At 43.7% G+C, this 22,717-nt stretch overlaps 1 protein-coding gene across 1 annotated transcript in view; it reads right to left on the reverse strand.

Moving 5' to 3' along the window:
• Positions 1-22,717, reverse strand: part of ALG8 (ALG8 alpha-1,3-glucosyltransferase) — a 67,161-nt gene that overhangs the window by 33,862 nt on the left and 10,582 nt on the right. Inside the window, exons 3-5 of the mRNA XM_030200085.1 lie at positions 22,279-22,472; positions 14,910-15,019; positions 13,170-13,237 (exon numbers count right to left, since the gene is read on the reverse strand). Coding sequence (XP_030055945.1) covers positions 13,170-13,237; positions 14,910-15,019; positions 22,279-22,472 — 372 coding nt within the window. The remainder of the gene's footprint in view (positions 1-13,169; positions 13,238-14,909; positions 15,020-22,278; positions 22,473-22,717) is intronic.

Consider the following 22,717-nt stretch of genomic DNA (forward strand, 5'->3'; position numbering starts at 1 on the left):
TCATTTTGGCATTTCTAGTCTTCTAATCTGTTACAATTCTCAGTTAGTTTCACCTCATATTGAGCCTCTTCAATTGAGATTATGTCATAAGCCCTACTGAAATCTAAGTACACCACATCCTGAGCTCACCCTGATCTATTTCCTTGGTTCAGGCATAACTGATCCAATTTGTTTGACATTATCTCTCTCTGGTAAAACCATGCTTGATCTGGTTACCCACTGGGTTCACATACTCCACTATCCTATTAAGGGGGTAAATACATTCATGTACCCACCACTGAAGTCAGACTCATTGGTTTGTAGTTACTAACCTTCTCCCTGGAATCATTTTGGTTTCTAAAGAGTGATTAAACAGAAGGGCAACTGTGAATGAATCGGCGAGTGCCCTTAATATGCTGAAATGTAGCTCATCTAGCCCACTGTGACGTTCAGTTTGGATTTTGCTGGTTTCCTGTGAACCCTTTTCATTCATCTGTCATCCTTCATTTCCTTCTTTAGTGAACATTGAACAAAAGTATTTGTTCAGGACAAAATTGTTGCTCAGGTTGCATAACGATCGGACATTTTTATTTCTTTTTTTCCAGTTACAGATTGGATGGATATCTATGTGCTATAGAAATTGAGGGGGGGGGGGGGGGGGGTTAAAAATTGAAATGATTTGGCCAGGTAACTTTTGGAGTTTGAAAAGTGCAACCTACAGACTGTTTGGCCAACTTGCCACTGGACATTTTACTAGTTAAAAGTAAAAGGGGAGAGAGGCAGGTGGAAAGAAGTTTATGCTTTGCTCCAAATTAGGGGGCTAGTTTATAAAGATTTTGCTGCACATAAAACCAGCCTTATATGCAGAAAAGGGATGACCATACCTGGGTTCTAAAAAAAAATCGGTATACAGGAAAAGTGAAATGACTGTTCAAATGATATGCACATTGGTGTCCCAGGGGCGGAGAAGTGATATATCTGCATATGGCATTGGGATGGAGTGGAGGTAGGGCCGGTCTTAGGCAGAGGTTACCAAGGCGGCCGCATAGGACCCCGCACCTAAGGGGGCCCCACGTGGCGTGCCTCAACTCTGCCTTGCTCGTGCCTCCGCTCTGACCTCTGCCGTTGCTCGCATTAGTCGCCTGAGATGATCCCCATTCCCGCAGCTCAGCCGCTCCGCTCCCGCCACCACTGGCGCGGCGCCCACCCCCGGCTTGGGCCCGCTAAGCCCGCCGTCAGCTCCCGAGTCCCTGGACCCTGGCGACTGAGCGATGCCAGCCCAGGCAGCAACGGCCACGACAGACAGTTGCAGTCCGACAGCTCACCTCCAGGCTCCAGCTTCCCGCTCAATGTCCCGCCTTCTGATGTATTTCCTGTTTCCGGACGCGAGGGCGGGAGTCACTGAGCGGGAAAAGCTGGAGCCTGGTCGGAGGTGGTGAGGACGTGAGGTGAGCCATCATTGCTGACGCCAACAGTTGTGCACTTATGCCAAATCGAAATCGGATTCCATGCAGGCAGGAGATCAGGAGAAGTGTCTCTCTCATCTAACGATGCTTGCGGACGGTGCAAGGGTTGGAAATGTCTGCCTTCCTGAGAGGAATTTGGCCCAACAACATTAGTTGCTGGAGAAGCTGAGCAAGTAAGATCTTCTGGCTTGGAAGAGGCTGTTTCTAACATATCTGGGTTATTTTCACATAGATCTGCAGATATTTCTCCTGATAAAAATTTGGATGGCAATAGCAGATTTAGCTAAAACACTGCTTCCAGTAATTAATGATATGACACCTCGAATTAATCATTTGGAAGCTAGACTGCAATCACAGGAAGAAAAGATTGCTAAGCTAAAATCTGAGAATGGAAATCATGAAGTAGCAAAATCTGAAATAAAGTAGGTACAATCAGTTCAAACTAATTAGTAACTGATGTGGCTACTTTCCTCTCTGGTTTGATGGGTTACAGAGTGATAGGGGAATTTGAAAGTACTGGATCTTTTCTTAATATTTTTCCTTTATTCTCCTTTGTTATGAGAATTGGAACTACTAATTCTAGTGGATTTGAACTGAATAATTTCTGGGGAGGGGAGGTTTCATGATAGCATTGTGGTTATTATTTCAATCAGTTTTTTTGTACAAGTTTAGCTTCATTTGTCTTTATTTGAAATTTCATAAATAAAAATTTTTTCTAAAAATGGAATAATCTTATCAATGGGGTGGAGGTAGGGTGGGGGCGGAGCTAGGGTGGGGCCCCACCAAATTGGTCTGCATAGGGCCCCGCACTTGCTAAGACCGGACCTGAGTGGAGGACTAGCCTAATGGTTAGTGCAGTGGGCATTGATCCCGGCAACCTGGGTTTGATTCCTACTGCAGATTGTTCTGACCTTGGGCAAGTCACTTAACAGGTACAAAAACTCCAGATTGTGGTCTCTGTATGGACAGAAATCCGCACAGAAATCCACGTGGATCCCATAACAATGCGCATAAATAATTGGTTAACAAGCCAATCAGCATTGTTAATTGGATGTTAAGCAATTAGGAGAACTAACTGGCATTAATTAGAACTCATGCACAGAACTCACTAAATACATTCTGTCAGAAAAGGGGGTTGGGCCGTGGGCATTTTCACAATTTATGCACTTTACTAAAACTACTAGATTACTTCAGGATTGGTGGAAATATACTTAGTTGGATCAAGTGTTTCCTAACCACAAGAACATATCAAGTGAATTTAAACTCAAGCATATCATCACCGTGGAAAGCAGACTGTGGAGTACCTCAAGGATCACCACTATCACCGATCCTCTTTAACCTAATGATGACCCCACTAGCCAAGTCCATATCCAACCAAGGCCTTAACCCTTTCATCTATGCAGATGATGTCATAATATACATCCCTTACAAACACGATCTGACAGAAATCACCAATGAAATCAAGCTCAGCATGAACATCATGGCCTCTTGGGCAAATGCATTTCAACTAAAACTCAATAAAGAAAAAAACACTCTGTCTCATCCTCTCCTCCCAATACAGTGCGGACAACCCCTCAAGTATCAACACCCTATCTCACACAGCCTGAAAATCCTTGGCGTCATACTGGACCGTAACTTAACACTAGAGAGCCAAGTGAAATCCACAACAAAGAAAATGTTCCACTCAATATGGAAACTCAAACGAGTTAAACCATTCTTCCCGAGGAAAATATTTTGCAACTTGATACAATCTATGGTACTAAGTCAGTTAGACTACTGCAATGGAATTTATGCGGGATGCAAAGAACAAACCTTAAAGAAACTCCAGACCGCCCAAAACACGGCAGCCAGGCTTATATTTGGAAAAACACGATTTGATAGTGCAAAACCCCTCCATGAAAAACTACACTGGCTCCCAATCAAAGAACGTATTGCTTTCAAGATCTGCACCCTGGTTCATAAAATCATTTTCGGCGAAGCCCCGGGATACGACAGACCTCATAGACCTACCAACCAGAAAGACATCCGAATCATCACGAACATATCTAAATCTCCACTACCCAAGCTGCAAAGGACTTAAATTCAAATCAACTTATGCATCCAGCTTCTCCTACATATGCACACAACTGTGCAATGCACTACCAAAAGCCTTGAAAACAACATACGGCCACCTAAACTTCATAAGTACATAAGTACATAAGTAGTGCCATACTGGGAAAGACCAAAGGTCCATCTAGCCCAGCATCCTGTCACCGACAGTGGCCAATCCAGGTCAAGGGCACCTGGCACGCTCCCCAAACGTAAAAACATTCCAGACAAGTTATACCTAAAAATGAGGAATTTTTCCAGTCCATTTAATAGCGGTCTATGGACTTGTCCTTTAGGAATCTATCTAACCCCTTTTTAAACTCCGTCAAGCTAACCGCCCGTACCACGTTCTCCGGCAATGAATTCCAGAGTCTAATTACACGTTGGGTGAAGAAAAATTTTCTCCGATTCGTTTTAAATTTACCACACTGTAGCTTCAACTCATGCCCTCTAGTCCTAGTATTTTTGGATAGCGTGAACAGTCGCTTCACATCCACCCGATCCATTCCACTCATTATTTTATACACTTCTATCATATCTCCCCTCAGCCGTCTCTTCTCCAAGCTGAAAAGCCCTAGCCTTCTCAGCCTCTCTTCATAGGAAAGTCGTCCCATCCCCACTATCATTTTCGTCGCCCTTCGCTGTACCTTTTCCAATTCTACTATATCTTTTTTGAGATACGGAGACCAGTACTGAACACAATACTCCAGGTGCGGTCGCACCATGGAGCGATACAACGGCATTATAACATCCGCACACCTGGACTCCATACCCTTCTTAATAACACCCAACATTCTATTCGCTTTCCTAGCCGCAGCAGCACACTGAGCAGAAGGTTTCAGCGTATCATCGACGACGACACCCAGATCCCTTTCTTGATCCGTAACTCCTAACGCGGAACCTTGCAAGACGTAGCTATAATTCGGGTTCCTCTTACCCACATGCATCACTTTGCACTTGTCAACATTGAACTTCATCTGCCACTTGCATGCCCATTCTCCCAGTCTCGCAAGGTCCTCCTGTAATCGTTCACATTCCTCCTGCGACTTGACGACCCTGAATAATTTTGTGTCATCGGCGAATTTAATTACCTCACTAGTTATTCCCATCTCTAGGTCATTTATAAATACATTAAAAAGCAACGGACCCAGCACAGACCCCTGCGGGACCCCACTAACTACCCTCCTCCACTGAGAATACTGGCCACGCAATCCTACTCTCTGCTTCCTATCTTTCAACCAGTTCTTAATCCATAATAATACCCTACCTCCGATTCCATGACTCTGCAATTTCTTCAGGAGTCTTTCGTGCGGCACTTTGTCAAACGCCTTCTGAAAATCCAGATATACAATATCAACCGGCTCCCCATTGTCCACATGTTTGCTTACCCCCTCAAAAAAATGCATTAGATTGGTGAGGCAAGACTTCCCTTCACTAAATCCGTGCTGACTTTGTCTCATCAGTCCATGTTTTTGTATATGCTCTGCAATTTTATTTTTAATAATAGCCTCCACCATCTTGCCCGGCACCGACGTCAGACTCACCGGTCTATAATTTCCCGGATCTCCTCTGGAACCTTTCTTAAAAATCGGAGTAACATTGGCTACCCTCCAGTCTTCCGGTATTACACTCGATTTTAGGGACAGATTGCATATTTCTAACAGTAGCTCCGCAAGTTCATTTTTTAGTTCTATTAATACTCTGGGATGAATACCATCAGGTCCCGGTGATTTACTACTCTTCAGCTTGCTGAACTGACCCATTACATCCTCCAAGGTTACAGAGAATTTGTTTAGTTTCTCCGACTCCCCCGCTTCAAATATTCTTTCCGGCACCGGTGTCCCCCCCAAATCCTCCTCGGTGAAGACCGAAGCAAAGAATTCATTTAATTTCTCCGCTACGGCTTTGTCCTCCTTGATCGCCCCTTTAACACCATTTTCGTCCAGCGGCCCAACCGACTCTTTGGCCGGTTTCCTGCTTTTAATGTATCTAAAAAAGTTTTTACTATGTATTTTTGCTTCCAACGCTAATTTCTTCTCAAAGTCCTTTTTTGCCCTCCTTATCTCCGCTTTGCATTTGGCTTGGCATTCCTTATGATCTATCCTGTTACTTTCAGTTGGTTCTCTTCTCCACTTTCTGAAGGATTGTTTTTTGGCTCTAATGATTTCCTTTATCTTACTGTTTAGCCACGCCGGCTGACGTTTAGTCTTTTTTCCCTTTTTTCTAATACGTGGAATATATTTGTCCTGAACCTCCAGGATGGTGTTTTTAAACAGCATCCACGCCTGATGCAAGTTTTTTACTCTGCGAGCTGCTCCTTTCAGTCTTTTTTTCACCATTTTTCTCATTTTGTCGTAATCACCTTTTCTATAGTTAAACGCTAGCGTACTTGATTTCCTAGTTTCACTTCCTTCAATGCCAATATCAAAACCGATCATATTATGATCACTGTTATCAAGCGGCCCTCGTATCGTTACCCCCTGCACTAGATCATGAGCACCACTAAGGACTAAGTCTAGTATTTTTCCTTCTCTTGTCGGCTCCTGAACTAGCTGTTCCATGAAGCTGTCCTTGATTTCATCAAGAAATCTTATGTCCCTTGCGTGTACAGATGTTACATTACCCCAGTCTATATGCGGGTAATTGAAATCCCCCATTATTATTGTGTTGCCCAGTTTGTTTGCGTCCCTGATTTCCTTTAACATTTCCGCATCCGTCTGTTCGTCCTGGCCAGGCGGACGGTAGTACACTCCTATCACTATCCTTTTCCCCTTTGCACATGGAATTTCAATCCACAGTGATTCCAAGGAGTGTTTTGCTTCCTGCAGAATTTTCAATCTATTTGATTCAAGGCTCTCGTTAATATACAATGCTACCCCTCCACCAATCCGATTCACCCTATCACTACGATATAATTTGTACCCCGGTATGACAGTGTCCCACTGGTTATCCTCCTTCCACCAGGTCTCAGAGATGCCTATTATATCTAATTTTTCATTTAGTGCAATATATTCTAACTCCCCCATCTTATTTCTTAGGCTCCTGGCATTCGCATATAGACATTTCAAACTATGTTTGTTGTTCCTAAGTACATCATGCTTAGTACTTGACAGTATTAATTGGCAATCTTTTGTCTGATTTTTATTGTTATTTAAAGATACCCGATCTACTACAATCTCTTTTGCAACCTCACTATCAGGATACTCTATCTTCCCTGTTATGGTGATATCTTTGAAAGATACCTTATCCCGAACCATGCTCTTTTGAGCGACTGTCGGCCTTCCCCCCATTTCTAGTTTAAAAGCTGCTCTATCTCCTTCTTAAACGCCGATGCCAGCAGCCTGGTCCCACTCTGGTTAAGATGGAGCCCATCCTTTCGGAATAGGCTCCCCCTTCCCCAGAATGTTGCCCAGTTCCTAACAAATCTAAAGCCCTCCTCCCTGCACCATCGTCTCATCCACGCATTGAGACTCTGGAGCTCTGCCTGTCTCTTGGGCCCTGCGCGTGGCACAGGTAGCATTTCAGAAAATGCTACCCTGGAGGATCTGGATTTCAGCTTTCTACCAGAAATCACTAAAAACTAACCTGTTTCAAAAGGCTTATCCTACCGACCCAACTTAAATGCCTGAACTCTGCAACCCTGCAAAACTAAAGTACGTAATGGACACAACACAACTCTTCCGCTTTACGATTCCTTAATGTGACTGTTCCACATGAATCTTATTTTGCCACATTATCACTTTGTATATGTTCACACCAGAGTCAGCGAACGCCTCTCCGGTATTAAGTAAGCCACATTGAGCCTGCAAATAGGTGGGAAAATGTGGGCTACAAATAAATAAATCAATAAATAAAATATACCTGCACTGCACCTACTGTAATTTAGGCGGACCACCATCAGTGTATTCTATAATCCGTGTGGAAATTTTGTAGGAGTGGAGCAGTAGCCTAGTGGTTAGTGCAGTGGCCTGGGAACCAGTTTTGATTCCCACTGCAACTCCACCTGACTCTGGGCAAGTCACTTAATCCTCCATTGCCCTAGGTACAAAATAAGTACTTGTATATAACAAGTAAACCGCTTTGATTGTGACCACAGAAAAGTGGTATATCGAATCCCATCCCCTTAGAATACGTGTAGCTGAAAATGAGTTCTGCGCGGATTTTCAATGCACCATATATTTATTTGTTTTGATTTTGCTCACACCTTTTTCAGTAGAAGCTCAAGGTGAGTTACATTCAGGAACTCTGGATATTTCTCTGTCCCAGGAGGGCTCACAATCTAAGTTTGTACCTGAGGTAATGGAGGGTTAAGTGACTTACCCACGATCACAAGGAGCAGCAGTGGGATTTGAACCGGCCACCTCTGGATTGCAAGACCAGTGCTCTAACCACTAGGCCACTCATCCACTATAGCAACATTCCATGTAGAATCTCAAATAGTAGCAACAGAATCTCCACTAGTAGCAACATTCTATGTTCCACTGCAATAACCACTAAGCTACTCCTCCACTAGCAACATTCCATGTAGAAACCTGCCCTTGCAGATCAGCAACGGCTTCTGTTTCTGTGAGTCTGATGTCCTGTGCAGCCACGTTGCTGATCTGCAAGGGCAGGCTTCTACATGGAATGTTGCTAGAGGAATAGCCCAAACGAAAAAAACAGCACCACGGGCCTTTAAAAATGGAGCACAGTTCTTTAATGAATGAGCCTTGACAAAAAGACCCAGTGGAATAGCAACATTAACATTCCATGTAGAATCTCCAATAGTAGCAACATTCCATGTAGACTCTCAAATAGTAGCAACATTCCATGTAAAATCTCAGATAGTAGCAACAGAATCTCAAATAATTTATTTGGATTTTGCTCACACCTTTTTCAGTAGTAGCTCAAGGTGAGTTACATTCAGGAACTCTGGATATTTCTCTGTCCCAGGAGGGCTCACAATCTAAGCTTGAACCTGAGGCAATGGAGGGTTAAGTGACTTACCCAAGATCACAAGGAGCAGCAGTGGGATTTGAACTGGCCACCTCTAGATTGCAAGACCAGTGCTCTAACCACTAGGCCACTCCTCTGCTATAGCAACATTCCATGTAGAATCTCAAATAGTAGCAACAGAATCTCCACTAGTAGCAACATTCTATGTTCCACTGCACTAACCACTAGGCCACTCCTCCATTCCATTGAATCATTGAATATTGAATCTAACCCATAATGTTGTACAGCACTTCATACATCTAGTAGCATGAGTAGTTGCATTAAGGCACATACACATATCTCTAGCTTTTTCAGAGGTGTAGATCTGTGAAGGCGCATTACGGCACTACTGGACCTGGGAGCCTGATTCATAAAGGCACACAGGAGCCCTTTTACTAAAGGACGTTAAGCTTATAATGCATGGTTAGGGGGAAATTCTGTATATGGCGCCTAAAAAACTGGCTTAATAAAACTATCCGGTTAGCATGATTCTATAAATTACACCTAAAGCTAGGCATGGTTTATAGAATATACTCAAGTGCCGTTCTTCAGGGACTGCCCCTTTTTGTTAAATTGTACAGCGCTGCGTAACCCTAGTAGCGCTATAGAAATGTCAAGTAGTAGTAGATTAGGTGTACTCTATTAACAGTGCACGTCGTTTTTTGAAACGCCCACAACACGCCCATTCCATGCCCGTGGCCACGCCCCCTTTTCAACTGTGCACATTAGAATTTATGCTCACCACGTTATAGAATATGTCTACAAAGCTGTGCGCGTAAATTCTAATTAAAGTCAATTAGTGCCGATAATTGGTTAAGTACCAATTATCAGCACTGACTGGCTTGTTAATCAATTAAGTCGTGCATGCAATTTGACCATGCGGCCAAATTAGTACGCACAACTTAAGACGCCATATGTAGAATTTTGAGGTTAGTGCACAAAAACAGGTCACCACATAAACCTGTTGAAGCGTTGCTGATCTGCAAGGGCAGGCTTCTACATGGAATGTTGCTAGTGGAATAGCAACATTCCATGTAGAATCTCAAATAGTAGCAACATTCCATCTAGAATCTCCAATAGTAGCAACAACATTCCATGTAGAATCTCAAGTAGGGAAAGGGAAATAGTACTTGATATACCGCCTTGCTGAGGTTTTTGCAACTACATTCAAAGCGGTTTACATATATTCAGGTACTTATTTTGTACCAGGGGCAATGGAGTGACTTGCCCAGAGTCACAAGGAGCTGCAGTGGGAATTGAACTCAGTTCCCCAGGATCAAAGTCCACTGCACTAACCACTAGGCTACTCCTCCACTCGCACTTTACTTTTCAAGAAGCCGGTTTTATGATTTTACCTCATTATTGCCCATCTCCAAGAGCATATACAGATTAAAAGCAGTGCTCTCTTCGCTAAAGTGGTGCTTACCGAGGATCCTGAAACACAGGAAGTGTCAATGTTGCTCTGACCATCCTTGGTGTTCTGGAATCCTCAGGAAGTACCAGAAAACACTAAAAAAAAAAAAAATAAATAAAAATTTTGGCCTAATAGTTCCCTTCTGTTCCTTTATGCTTCTTGCACATGTGGAACCAGTTTCTATTAGTTATGCCATAAAAAGACTTCAAAATTATAGCTGCCCATGTTTTTCTTCTATTTTAACCCTCTCCCTGTATCCCCCCCTTCCCCCAAGCCTAACCTAGCATCACAGTGACAGGTTTCAGACAGGGGCTGCACACACCCTTCAATCTTTCTTATGTGGTATATAAGAAGGCCATCACTAGGGGGTCACGTTTTTGCAACAGCCAAGACAAACCAGCCTTGGGAATCAAACCCAGTTTTCTCACAATGCAGCATGCCATAGAGCTTCCACTAATCTGTCAGACCAACACACAAAAACTCTCTTCTTGCTCCTTTGAGCTTCCGTATTAAATCAAAACCGGAACTGGGATCCAAACCTATAGGACCATCGCATTTCCAATTACCTGAGGGTTTTGTTCTCCTGTTTTTAATCCCTTCTCAATACACTTATCCTAGTCATCAAAACAGCGATCCTCAGCTAGTGGGCTCAAGTATCAGGGCTCTTTCTATATGTCCTAAATCCAGCCACAAGGTGGTGCTATAGTTCAATGACTATGACAACCTCTTATCCTCTCAGAGCTGTAAGCACTGCCTCTGCATTATCCCCAGCCCTGGCTGCCTTGGGAAGAGAAGACCTGAGAAAGGAAGAAAACCCAGGTTCCTTGACATAGCACTGTGTGGCGTTACCACTGAAGCACTGGTCTAGTACACATAAAACAATAAAAACTTAAGATAACTGGTCACCAAAGTTCACATGGAAATTCCAGCTACGCCCACTCTGCTGGAGCAACCTTCTGCTTTCATGGTAGTCAATAAAGCAACAATGCTAACGGACATATATAAAATAAAAACTTAGAATGGTTTAGATTTGAAACACTGCCCTCCCTAAAAAAAAAAAAAAGTATTGTCTGTGCTGTAATAGCTCAGCTGTCCCATGAGTTACAACTGCTCCTACCCATTTGTCCAGTGGTTCCCAAACCTGGCCCTGGAGGCACCCCAGCCAGTCAGGTTTTCAGGATATCCACAATGAATATTCATGAGAGAGATTAGTATACCAAGGGAAGGGGAAGGGAAATGGGACTTGATATATCGCCTTTCGGAGGTTTTTGCAACTACATTCAAAGCGGTTTACATATATTCAGGTACTTATTTTGTACCAGGGGCAATGGAGGGTTAAGTGACTTGCCCAGAGTCACAAGGAGCTGCAGTGGGAATTGAACTCAGGTCCCCAGGATCAAAGTCCACCGCACTAACCACTAGGCTACTCCTTCACTAGCAACAGTCTAGCTAGAAGCCTGCCCTTGCAGATCAGCTGCGCAGGCTTGTTGCTGATCTGCAAGGGCAGGCTTCTAAATGGAATGTTGCTAGTGGAATAGCAACATTCCATGTAGAATCTCAAATACCCTGTTTCCCCGAAAGTAAGACCTAGTAGAGGTTTTCCTGAATTAGTAGATATAAGGCCTCCCCCAAAAGTAAGACCTAGCAAATTTTTGTTTGAAAGCAAGGCTGCCGAGAGCCGGACAAGGCCGCCCCCGGGCCACCCCCCCCCCCCCCCACCCGAGGTCGCCGGGCCACCCCTCCACCCACCCTCCGTCACTCCCGGAACTAACCTTAAACGCCTCCTTTCACCCTCGCAGCAAGCAGCAGCAGCAGCAGGGCAGACCTCTCCTTCCTTCCGTGCCCCGCCCTCGCGGACGTTACGTCAGGCGAGGGTGGGACATGGAAGGAAGGAGTGGCCTGCCCTGCTGCTGCTTGCTGCGAAAGTGAAAGGAGGCATTTAAGGTTAGTTCCGGGAGCGACGGAGGGCGGGCGGGCCTACCCCGATCCAACCCCGATGTTTCCCCGAAAAATAAGACAGCCCCTGAAAACAAGACCTAGCACATTTAGGGGAGCAAAAATTAATATGACAGTGTCTTACTTTCGGGGAAACACGGTAGTAGCAACAGAATCTCAATAGTAGCAACATTCCAAACCAAAGAACGTAATGGCCATAACATAACTCTTCCTCTATACGATTCCCTAATATGTTTGTTCCACATGAACCCTATTCTACAATAACATCACTGTGTAACTGTTTATACCGGAATTCGTGAACGCCTTTACGGTACTATGTAAGCCACATTGAGCCTGCAAATTGGTGGGAAAATGTGGGATACAAATGTAACAAATAATAATAATAATTCCATCTAGAATCTCCAATACTAGCAACATTCCATGTAGAATCTCAAATAGTAGCAACAGAATCTCAATAGTAGCAACATTCCATCTAGGATCACCAATAGTAGCAACATTCCATGTAGAATCTCAAATAGTAGCAACATTCCATCTAGAATCTCCAATAGTAGCAACATTCCATGTAGAATCTCAAATAGTAGCAACAGAATCTCAATAGTTGCAACATTCCATCTAGGATCACCAATAGTAGCAACATTCTATGTAGAATCTCAAATAGTAGCAACATTCCATCTAGAATCTCCAATAGTAGCAACATTCCATGTAGAATATGAACTAGGGAAAGGGAAATGGGACTTGATATACCGCCTTCCTGAGGTTTTTGCAACTACATTCAAAGTGGTTTTCATATATTCAGGTACTTATTTTGTACCAGGGGCAATGGAGGGTTAAGTCACAAGGAGCTGCAGTGGGAATGGAACTCAGTTCCCCAGGATCAAAGTTCACTGCACTAACCACTAGGCTACTCCTCCACTCACAGTACATGCAAATCTCTCTCCTGAATATTCATTGTGGATATCCTGAAAACCTGACTGGCTGGGGTGCATCCAGGACCAGGTTTTGGAACCACTGCATTAGTCTTTTCTGTCAACCCAAGTCCCATGAAGGGCTCTAGACCAGTGGTTTTCAATCTAGCTCCTGGGGAACACCCAGCCAGTCAGGTTTTCAGGAAATCCACAATCAATATGCATGAGATAGATTTGTATACGTATCTCTCTCATGTATAGAAATACGTTGTGGATAATCTGAAAACCTGACTGGCTGGGTGTGCTCAGGAACTGGGTTGAGAAGCACTGCTCCACTCAAACATAACAGAGGCTTTCAAATGGTAGTTTCTGGCTTATTCTAATTACCTGAGATAATCGAGCAACTGACAGAAGCATCAATCCAAACAAAAAGCCATTGTACTGAAAATGGATATCTGAATATAGAGTGAAGGAAGGAGAACAGAAAATCTTTGATTTACCACTACCACAACCTGGGAGAAAGGCACTTTGCAAGACAGGACTATGGAGCAACCAATGAATAAAATACTTCCCTGACTTAATGATACCACGTTAATGCTTTCTTCTAGATCAGGGGTATCTAATCTCAGTCCTCGAGGGCTGCAACCCAGTCAGGTTTTCAGGATTTCCCCAATGACTATGCATGAGATCTATTTGCATGCACTGCCTCCATTGGTGTAGAATGGGTAGAAGTGAATCGATTTTTTTTACTCTTTTAAAAAGTACAAAGTCTAGAGTCTTAATTTCCGTGTGGAAATCAAAGCGTATTCTATAACTGTGCGCATAACTTAATTGGTTAACTAATCAGCCTTGTCAGTTGGATGTTAACAAGCAATTATCAGCACTAACTGGCATTAAGATTTACAAGCACAACTCACTAAGTGGATTCTGTAATGTGATGCGCTTAAATTCTAAGGACCCTGTTTACTAAGGTGTAGACGCCCATTATGGGCAATTACAGAGTTAGACCACACCAGGGGTGTAGTTACATGGGGCCACGGGCCCCCACAGATTACGACCTGGCCCCCTCTGCATTTGAGCCCCCCTGCCGTCGCCCCCGCATCAGGTACCTTGTTTGCTGGCGGGGGTCCCCAAACCCCGCCAGCCACAGAGTTTTCTTCAGCACCGGTTGACTCCGGCACCTTGGTTGTGGGATCATCTGTTTCTGACGCCTTACGTCCTGCACCATGCATGTAGCCCCGTGCAGGACGTAAGGCGTCAGAAACAGATGATCACACAACCAAGGTGCAACAGTCGACCGGTGCTGAAGAAAACTCTTCGGCTGGTGGGGTTGAGGACCCCCGCCAGCAAACAAGGTACCTGATGCGGGGGCGGGTGGGTGGGGGTGGTTTACGGTCATGGCAGTCCAAAGGGGGGTTTGCGGTTGCGGCGGGGGGGGGGGGGGGGCAACGGCGAGGGGGGTGGCTAAACAGTGCCCCCCCACCTCGGGTTCTGGCCCCCCTCCCGCCGAGGTCTGGCTACGCCCCTGGACCGCACTAAAAATGCGAGTGCGCCTCTAGCACTGCTTAGTAAACAGGGCCCCAAGTCACAGGGGCATGGGCGTTTCTAAAACCTATGGGGTTTTTTTTTACTAAGGTACACTAATGTTGTTACCTCATGCTAAAAATCAGTTGGCGCTAAATGCTGAGACGTCTGTAGGAATATACTGGGCATCTCAGTGTTTAGCGCTTGCTGATTTTTAGCGCAAGTTAAAAATGCGAGCACATCTTAGTAAAAGATCCCCCTATGTGCTTTGTTATACAATACACCCGCTCTACGCCTAATTTAGGCGTGGGGATTTATGCAAAATAAAACATGGCGTAAATGGCCGTCAGTAAATTTGGTCACGTGGAGAGATGCTCGGCATATTCTATATACCGTGCGGAAATCTAATCCTATTGTATAAAATATAGGCGTGCTTTTTTACCACGCAGAATTTTCAGCGCCATGTACAGAATCTAGCTCAAAATGTGTATGCCTACAAAGGGCATTTAATAAAACATAAACTATTGCTTTAGTCAACTACTTATCTCATAAGGGCACAGTGACTGGAGCTGGGGCAGCTGAGACGGTCTAGTGAAAGGATACGATCTACAATTAACAAACCAAAGTTCCATAAGAGTAGGACGGCCAGGATAAATGCAGGTTGTTCCAGAACATTTTGCTTGGCTTTCTTGTTATCTATTGTCTTGCAGCATCTGAACCAAAATCAGAGAAAGAAGATTATTTATTTATTTGTTACATTTGTATCCCACATTTTTCCACCTATTTGCAGGCTCAATTTGGCTTAATACCGTTAACGGCGAAAGCCGATTCCGGTATGAACAAATACATGGTGTGAATAATATAAAGTGATATTGTGGTAGGGTGCAGTACATGTATGGTAGTTTGGATTGGGGGTCTTAGAGAGGGAGAGGAAAAGGGGAGGAAGAGTCAGGTAATGATCATTAAGGTCTTTGATTTCATTATGACGTAGGTGTCAGGTAATGATCATTAAGGTCTTTGGTTTCATTGTGACGTAGGTGTCAGGTAATGTTCATTAAGGTCTTTGGTTTCATTGTGACGTAGGTGTCAGGTAATGTTCATTAAGGTCTTTGGTTTCATTATGACGTAGGTGTCAGGTAATGTTCATTAAGGTCTTTGGTTTCATTATGACGTAGGTGTCAGGTAATGTTCATTAAGGTCTTTGGTTTCATTATGACGTAGGTGTCAGGTAATGATCATTAAGGTCTTTGGTTTCATTATGACGTAGGTGTCAGGTAATGATCATTAAGGTCTTTGGTTTCATTATGACGTAGGTGTCAGGTAATGATCATTAAGGTCTTTGGTTTCATTGTGACGTAGGTGTCCAGGTATTTTATGCTGGGATGGTGGGGTATGTTCTTCTGAACAGGTCTGTCTTTAGTGCTTTCCGGAAGTCTAGATGGTCGAGCGTAGTTTTTACTGCTTTTGGCAGTGCGTTCCATAGTTGTGCGCTTAAATAGGAAAAGCTGGTTGCGTAGATGGATTTGTATTTGAGTCCTTTGTGGCTTGGGTAGTGGAGGTTTAGGTATGATCGTGTAGACTTTGTGGTGTTTCTGACTGGCAGGTCGATGAGGTCTGTCATGTATCCCGGTGCCTCACCATAAATTATTTTGTGAACAGTCGTGCAGATTTTGAAAGCGATACGTTCTTTGATTGGTAGCCAATGCAGTTTTTCTCTTAGTGGTTTGGTGCTGTCAAAACGCGTTTTTTCAAATATTAGTCTGGCTGCTGTGTTTTGGGTGGTTTGAAGTTTCTTTATGATTTGATCTTTGCATCCCGCACAGATTCCATTACAGTAGTCTGCGTGGCTTAGTACTATTGACTGTATCAGGTTGCGGAATATTTCCCTTGGGAAGAAAGGTTTCACGCGTTTAAGTTTCCACATTGCTAAAAACATTTTCTTTATGGTGGCCTTTGCTTGGGTCTCTAGTGATAGGTTACGATTAAAAGGAAAAATGAAAAAAAAAATACTTGTATTGTTTAAAATAATGCGGCAAGGCTTTTGCAAACATTATATTAGCAGTGTGAGATTGGAGATACTGCTTGAAACGTAAATTTTAAAGCGGTTTAAAATGACCCCCCCACACACACACACATACAATAGGTTCATTATAATATAACATGATATATACCAAACATATCAATTCAGTTTCATCAATCGTCATAAATTTAATTTCTGGTTTATATTTAAAGTTATAACAACCTATAAATCACCAAAAGTAATTTTCAAAAATCCAAGTTTTCAAAACTTTGTGGCAGTCAAAATAACTAGTTAACCCATTGACAGAAATAGGCAAAGAATTCTATAAAGAGGGTCCCACATAACAAAAGGCTCCGTTTCTTGTTCCCTTCTCCACTACTGCCAACTCCAGACTTCGCGCCTTCTATCTCGCTGCACCCTACGCCTGGAATAAACTTCCTGAGCCCCTACGTCTTGCCCCATCCTTGGCCACCTTTAAATCTAGACTGAAAGCCCACCTCTTTAACATTGCTTTTGACTCGTAACCACTCGCCTCCACCTACCCTTCTCTCCTCCTTCCTGTGCACATTAATTGATTTGATTACTTTATTTTTTGTCTATTAGATTGTAAGCTCTTTGATCAGGGACTGTCTTTCTTCTATTTTTGTGCAGCGCTGCGTACGCCTTGTAGCGCTATAGAAATGCTAAATAGTAGTAGTAGTAGTAGACATTTATCTCGCTGATTTTAAAGACGGAAACTGCAACAAACAGCACTGAGAAGAATGCAAAAAGCATTTGTGTTCTTGTTTAATCAATCTGTTAGATATTTTGGTACACCACACTTAACATTTTTATAGCGCTACTAGAGATACACAGCGCTGTACACTTGAACATGAAGAGACAGTCCCTGCTCGAGAGAGCTTACAATCTAATCACGACAGACAAACAGGACAACTAAGGGATAAGGACAAAGAGTAGCAAGATTCTATGCAGAATCCAAAAGAGTAGCAAGGTTCCGGAATCCCAATGAGTAGCAAACATTCTGTGCAGAATCCCAAAGAATAGCAAGATTCTATGCAGAATCCAAAAGAGTAGCAAAGTTCTGGAATCCCAAAGAGTAGTAAGATTCCGTGCAGAATCCTAAAGAGTAGCAAAATTCTGTAATGCTTAGTAAAGGAATGCACCAAAGCCCAAGTGGTGGCCCTGCAAACGTCCTCCAATGAAACCTGCGCTCTTGCGGAGTGTGCCTGCAACTACACGGGAGAAGATCTACCCATGGCTATGTAAGCCGAAATTATCGCCTCCCGCAACCAACGCGCCACCGTGGCCTTGGATGCCATGTCTCCTTTCTTGCGGCCAGCATGAAGGCCAAAAAGATGAACAGCACGGAAGAAGACATTAGCGATCTCCAGCTAATGCATAAGGTGGCACCATAGTGCCCGGAACGTGGCGGGACAGTCCTCCAGGCGAAATACCGGTTTAATACCAGAGCCTGGTTCAGTTGGAAACATGACACCACTTTGGGCAAAAAGGATGGCACCCTCTGAATGCATACTCCCACTTCTGTAAAACAGAGAAAGGAGTCCCTGTGTGATAAGGCTCTTTGATATTATCTCCCTATTGGTTTGTACATTTGTCAGCCTCTACTTTTGCTGGTTTGTTTCGATTTTCCATGGAGGCTCCTCCTGTTTTCTTGGATTTGCTTTTCCCCATGGAAAAGTGCCTTACTGACAATAATGCATAAAATCTGAGAAAGCCAATTCATACTGTTCTGTTCTCATAGCTCCTCATTTGCTCACCAGGCTTCACCTCTAACTAAGGAAAAAATATGTTGCTGCTTAAATGGATCACTGAAATTTGATTACAAAGTTGCTTAATTAAAACCTCACAAAGGGGCCCTTTTACTAAGCCGCGTAAGTGCATACGCGCGACCAACACACACCAATTCTGCCTAACATCCGATATGCGCGCCAGAAAATATTTTTTATTTTCTGGCGCGCTGGCGGTAGTTGGCATTTGGACGCCCAGTTAACACGTGAGTCTTTACCGCTAAGTCAGTGGCTGGCGGTAAGGTCTCAGACTCAAAATGGACGTGCACCAATTTTCATTTTGCTGCACATCCATTTTTGGCCCTCTCCCCCCCCCCCCCCCCCCCTCAAAAAGGCATTTTTTTTACAGGTGTGCTGAAAAATGATTCTGCGCGCGCCCAAAACACGTGCCTACACTACCGCAGGCCATTTTTCAGCGCGCCTTTGTAAAAGGACCCCAAAATGTGCAAAAGAATGATTGTGCTATGGTAACATGTCTTGGTACATGTGGGTACATGTGGGTACTAATGACATAGGAAAATGTGGGAGAGAGGTTCTGGAAGCAAAATTTAGGCTCTTAGGTAGAAAGCTGAAATCCAGATCCTCCAGGGTAGCATTTTCTGAAATGCTACCTGTGCCACGCGCAGGGCCCAAGAGACAGGCAGAGCTCCAGAGTCTCAATGCGTGGATGAGACGATGGTGCAGGGAGGAGGGCTTTAGATTTGTTAGGAACTGGGCAACATTCTGGGGAAGGGGGAGCCTATTCCGAAAGGATGGGCTCCATCTTAACCAGAGTGGGACCAGGCTGCTGGCATCGGCGTTTAAGAAGGAGATAGAGCAGCTTTTAAACTAGAAATGGGGGGAAGGCCGACAGTCGCTCAAAAGAGCATGGTTCGGGATAAGGTATCTTTCAAAGATATCACCATAACAGGGAAGATAGAGTATCCTGATAGTGAGGTTGCAAAAGAGATTGTAGTAGATCGGGTATCTTTAAATAACAATAAAAATCAGACAAAAGATTGCCAATTAATACTGTCAAGTACTAAGCATGATGTACTTAGGAACAACAAACATAGTTTGAAATGTCTATATGCGAATGCCAGGAGCCTAAGAAATAAGATGGGGGAGTTGGAATATATTGCACTAAATGAAAAATTAGATATAATAGGCATCTCTGAGACCTGGTGGAAGGAGGATAACCAGTGGGACACTGTCATACCGGGGTACAAATTATATCGTAGTGATAGGGTGAATCGGATTGGTGGAGGGGTAGCATTGTATATTAACGAGAGCCTTGAATCAAATAGATTGAAAATTCTGCAGGAAACAAAACACTCCTTGGAATCACTGTGGATTGAAATTCCATGTGCAAAGGGGGAAAAGGATAGTGATAGGAGTGTACTACCGTCCGCCTGGCCAGGACGAACAGACGGATGCGGAAATGTTAAAGGAAATCAGGGACGCAAACAAACTGGGCAACACAATAATAATGGGGGATTTCAATTACCCGCATATAGACTGGGTTAATGTAACATCTGTACACGCAAGGGACATAAGATTTCTTGATGAAATCAAGGACAGCTTCATGGAACAGCTAGTTCAGGAGCCGACAAGAGAAGGAAAAATACTAGACTTAGTCCTTAGTGGTGCTCATGATCTAGTGCAGGGGGTAACGATACGAGGGCCGCTTGATAACAGTGATCATAATATGATCGGTTTTGATATTGGCATTGAAGGAAGTGAAACTAGGAAATCAAGTACGCTAGCGTTTAACTATAGAAAAGGTGATTACGACAAAATGAGAAAAATGGTGAAAAAAAGACTGAAAGGAGCAGCTCGCAGAGTAAAAAACTTGCATCAGGCGTGGATGCTGTTTAAAAACACCATCCTGGAGGTTCAGGACAAATATATTCCACGTATTAGAAAAAAGGGAAAAAAGACTAAACGTCAGCCGGCGTGGCTAAACAGTAAGATAAAGGAAATCATTAGAGCCAAAAAACAATCCTTCAGAAAGTGGAGAAGAGAACCAACTGAAAGTAACAGGATAGATCATAAGGAATGCCAAGCCAAATGCAAAGCGGAGATAAGGAGGGCAAAAAAGGACTTTGAGAAGAAATTAGCGTTGGAAGCAAAAATACATAGTAAAACTTTTTTTAGATACATTAAAAGCAGGAAACCGGCCAAAGAGTCGGTTGGGCCGCTGGACGAAAATGGTGTTAAAGGGGCGATCAAGGAGGACAAAGCCGTAGCGGAGAAATTAAATGAATTCTTTGCTTCGGTCTTCACCGAGGAGGATTTGGGGGGGACACCGGTGCCGGAAAGAATATTTGAAGCGGGGGAGTCGGAGAAACTAAACAAATTCTCTGTAACCTTGGAGGATGTAATGGGTCAGTTCAGCAAGCTGAAGAGTAGTAAATCACCGGGACCTGATGGTATTCATCCCAGAGTATTAATAGAACTAAAAATGAACTTGCGGAGCTACTGTTAGAAATATGCAATCTGTCCCTAAAATCGAGTGTAGTACCGGAAGACTGGAGGGTAGCCAATGTTACTCCGATTTTTAAGAAGGGTTCCAGAGGAGATCCGGGAAATTATAGACCGGTGAGTCTGACGTCGGTGCCGGGCAAGATGGTGGAGGCTATTATTAAGAATAAAATTGCAGAGCATATACAAAAACATGGACTGATGAGACAAAGTCAGCACGGATTTAGTAAAGGGAAGTCTTGCCTCACCAATCTAATGCATTTTTTTGAGGGGGTAAGCAAACATGTGGACAATGGGGAGCCGGTTGATATTGTATATCTGGATTTTCAGAAGGCGTTTGACAAAGTGCCGCACGAAAGACTCCTGAAGAAATTGCAGAGTCATGGAATCGGAGGTAGGGTATTATTATGGATTAAGAACTGGTTGAAAGATAGGAAGCAGAGAGTAGGATTGCGTGGCCAGTATTCTCAGTGGAGGAGGGTAGTTAGTGGGGTCCCGCAGGGGTCTGTGCTGGGTCCGTTGCTTTTTAATGTATTTATAAATGACCTAGAGATGGGAATAACTAGTGAGGTAATTAAATTCGCCGATGACACAAAATTATTCAGGGTCGTCAAGTCGCAGGAGGAATGTGAACGATTACAGGAGGACCTTGCGAGACTGGGAGAATGGGCGTGCAAGTGGCAGATGAAGTTCAATGTTGACAAGTGCAAAGTGATGCATGTGGGTAAGAGGAACCCGAATTATAGCTACGTCTTGCAAGGTTCCGCGTTAGGAGTTACGGATCAAGAAAGGGATCTGGGTGTCATCGTCGATGATACGCTGAAACCTTCTGCTCAGTGTGCTGCTGCGGCTAGGAAAGCGAATAGAATGTTGGGTGTTATTAGAAAGGGTATGGAGTCCAGGTGTGCGGATGTTATAATGCCGTTGTATCGCTCCATGGTGCGACCGCACCTGGAGTATTGTGTTCAGTACTGGTCTCCGTATCTCAAAAAAGATATAGTAGAATTGGAAAAGGTACAGCGAAGGGCGACGAAAATGATAGTGGGGATGGGACGACTTTCCTATGAAGAGAGGCTGAGAAGGCTAGGGCTTTTCAGCTTGGAGAAGAGACGACTGAGGGGAGATATGATAGAAGTGTATAAAATAATGAGTGGAATGGATCGGGTGGATGTGAAGCGACTGTTCACGCTATCCAAAAATACTAGGACTAGAGGGCATGAGTTGAAGCTACAGTGTGGTAAATTTAAAACGAATCGGAGAAAAGTTTTCTTCACCCAACGTGTAATTAGACTCTGGAATTCGTTGCCGGAGAACGTGGTACGGGCGGTTAGCTTGACGGAGTTTAAAAAGGGGTTAGATAGATTCCTAAAGGACAAGTCCATAGACCGCTATTAAATGGACTTGGAAAAATTCCGCATTTTTAGGTATAACTTGTCTGGAATGTTTTTACGTTTGGGGAGCGTGCCAGGTGCCCTTGACCTGGATTGGCCACTGTCGGTGACAGGATGCTGGGCTAGATGGACCTTTGGTCTTTCCCAGTATGGCACTACTTATGTACTTATGTAACATACAGTGCCCATGTGTGTAAAGTTGCAGGAGCTGTAAACATGGGTACTGAGTCGACTGCCTTCTGCTCTGCAACCCAGCTCTGACTGAAGAAGGACCACAATGACCTACTTACTCGCTGACTGCATAGATGAAGAGAATATCCGTGAAGATGACAGAAAACCTCTGGAACAGAACCGTTGCATTGCTGGAGTAATTCAGGTTCCGGGTGACCAGCATCTCCCTGTCAAAGTACTTTGCCACGTGAGACAGTGCGTACTCAAACCAAGAAAAGAATGGAGGATAATCCAGAGTCCACTGTGAAGTTTCCTAACAGAACAAAAACAAATTTGAACCAATGTTTATCAATTTGACCTAAGAATATGAAAAACATTTGGTGAAAAGTTTAAATCAAGAGCGATAGTGGATAAGTTAATTCACATGTATTTATAACAAGGGCACGGTATACTGCCATTAAACACTGAAGGCATAGCAGAGAAGTTTATAACAAAAAAGGAGAGGGGAAGAAAGGATAAAGGAAAATAAACAGGGTAGAAGGGAAAGAAACGTAGGGG

The sequence above is a fragment of the Microcaecilia unicolor genome, chromosome 4 (genome assembly GCF_901765095.1).
Source record: "Microcaecilia unicolor chromosome 4, aMicUni1.1, whole genome shotgun sequence".
In the NCBI taxonomy this organism is placed as follows: domain Eukaryota; kingdom Metazoa; phylum Chordata; class Amphibia; order Gymnophiona; family Siphonopidae; genus Microcaecilia; species Microcaecilia unicolor.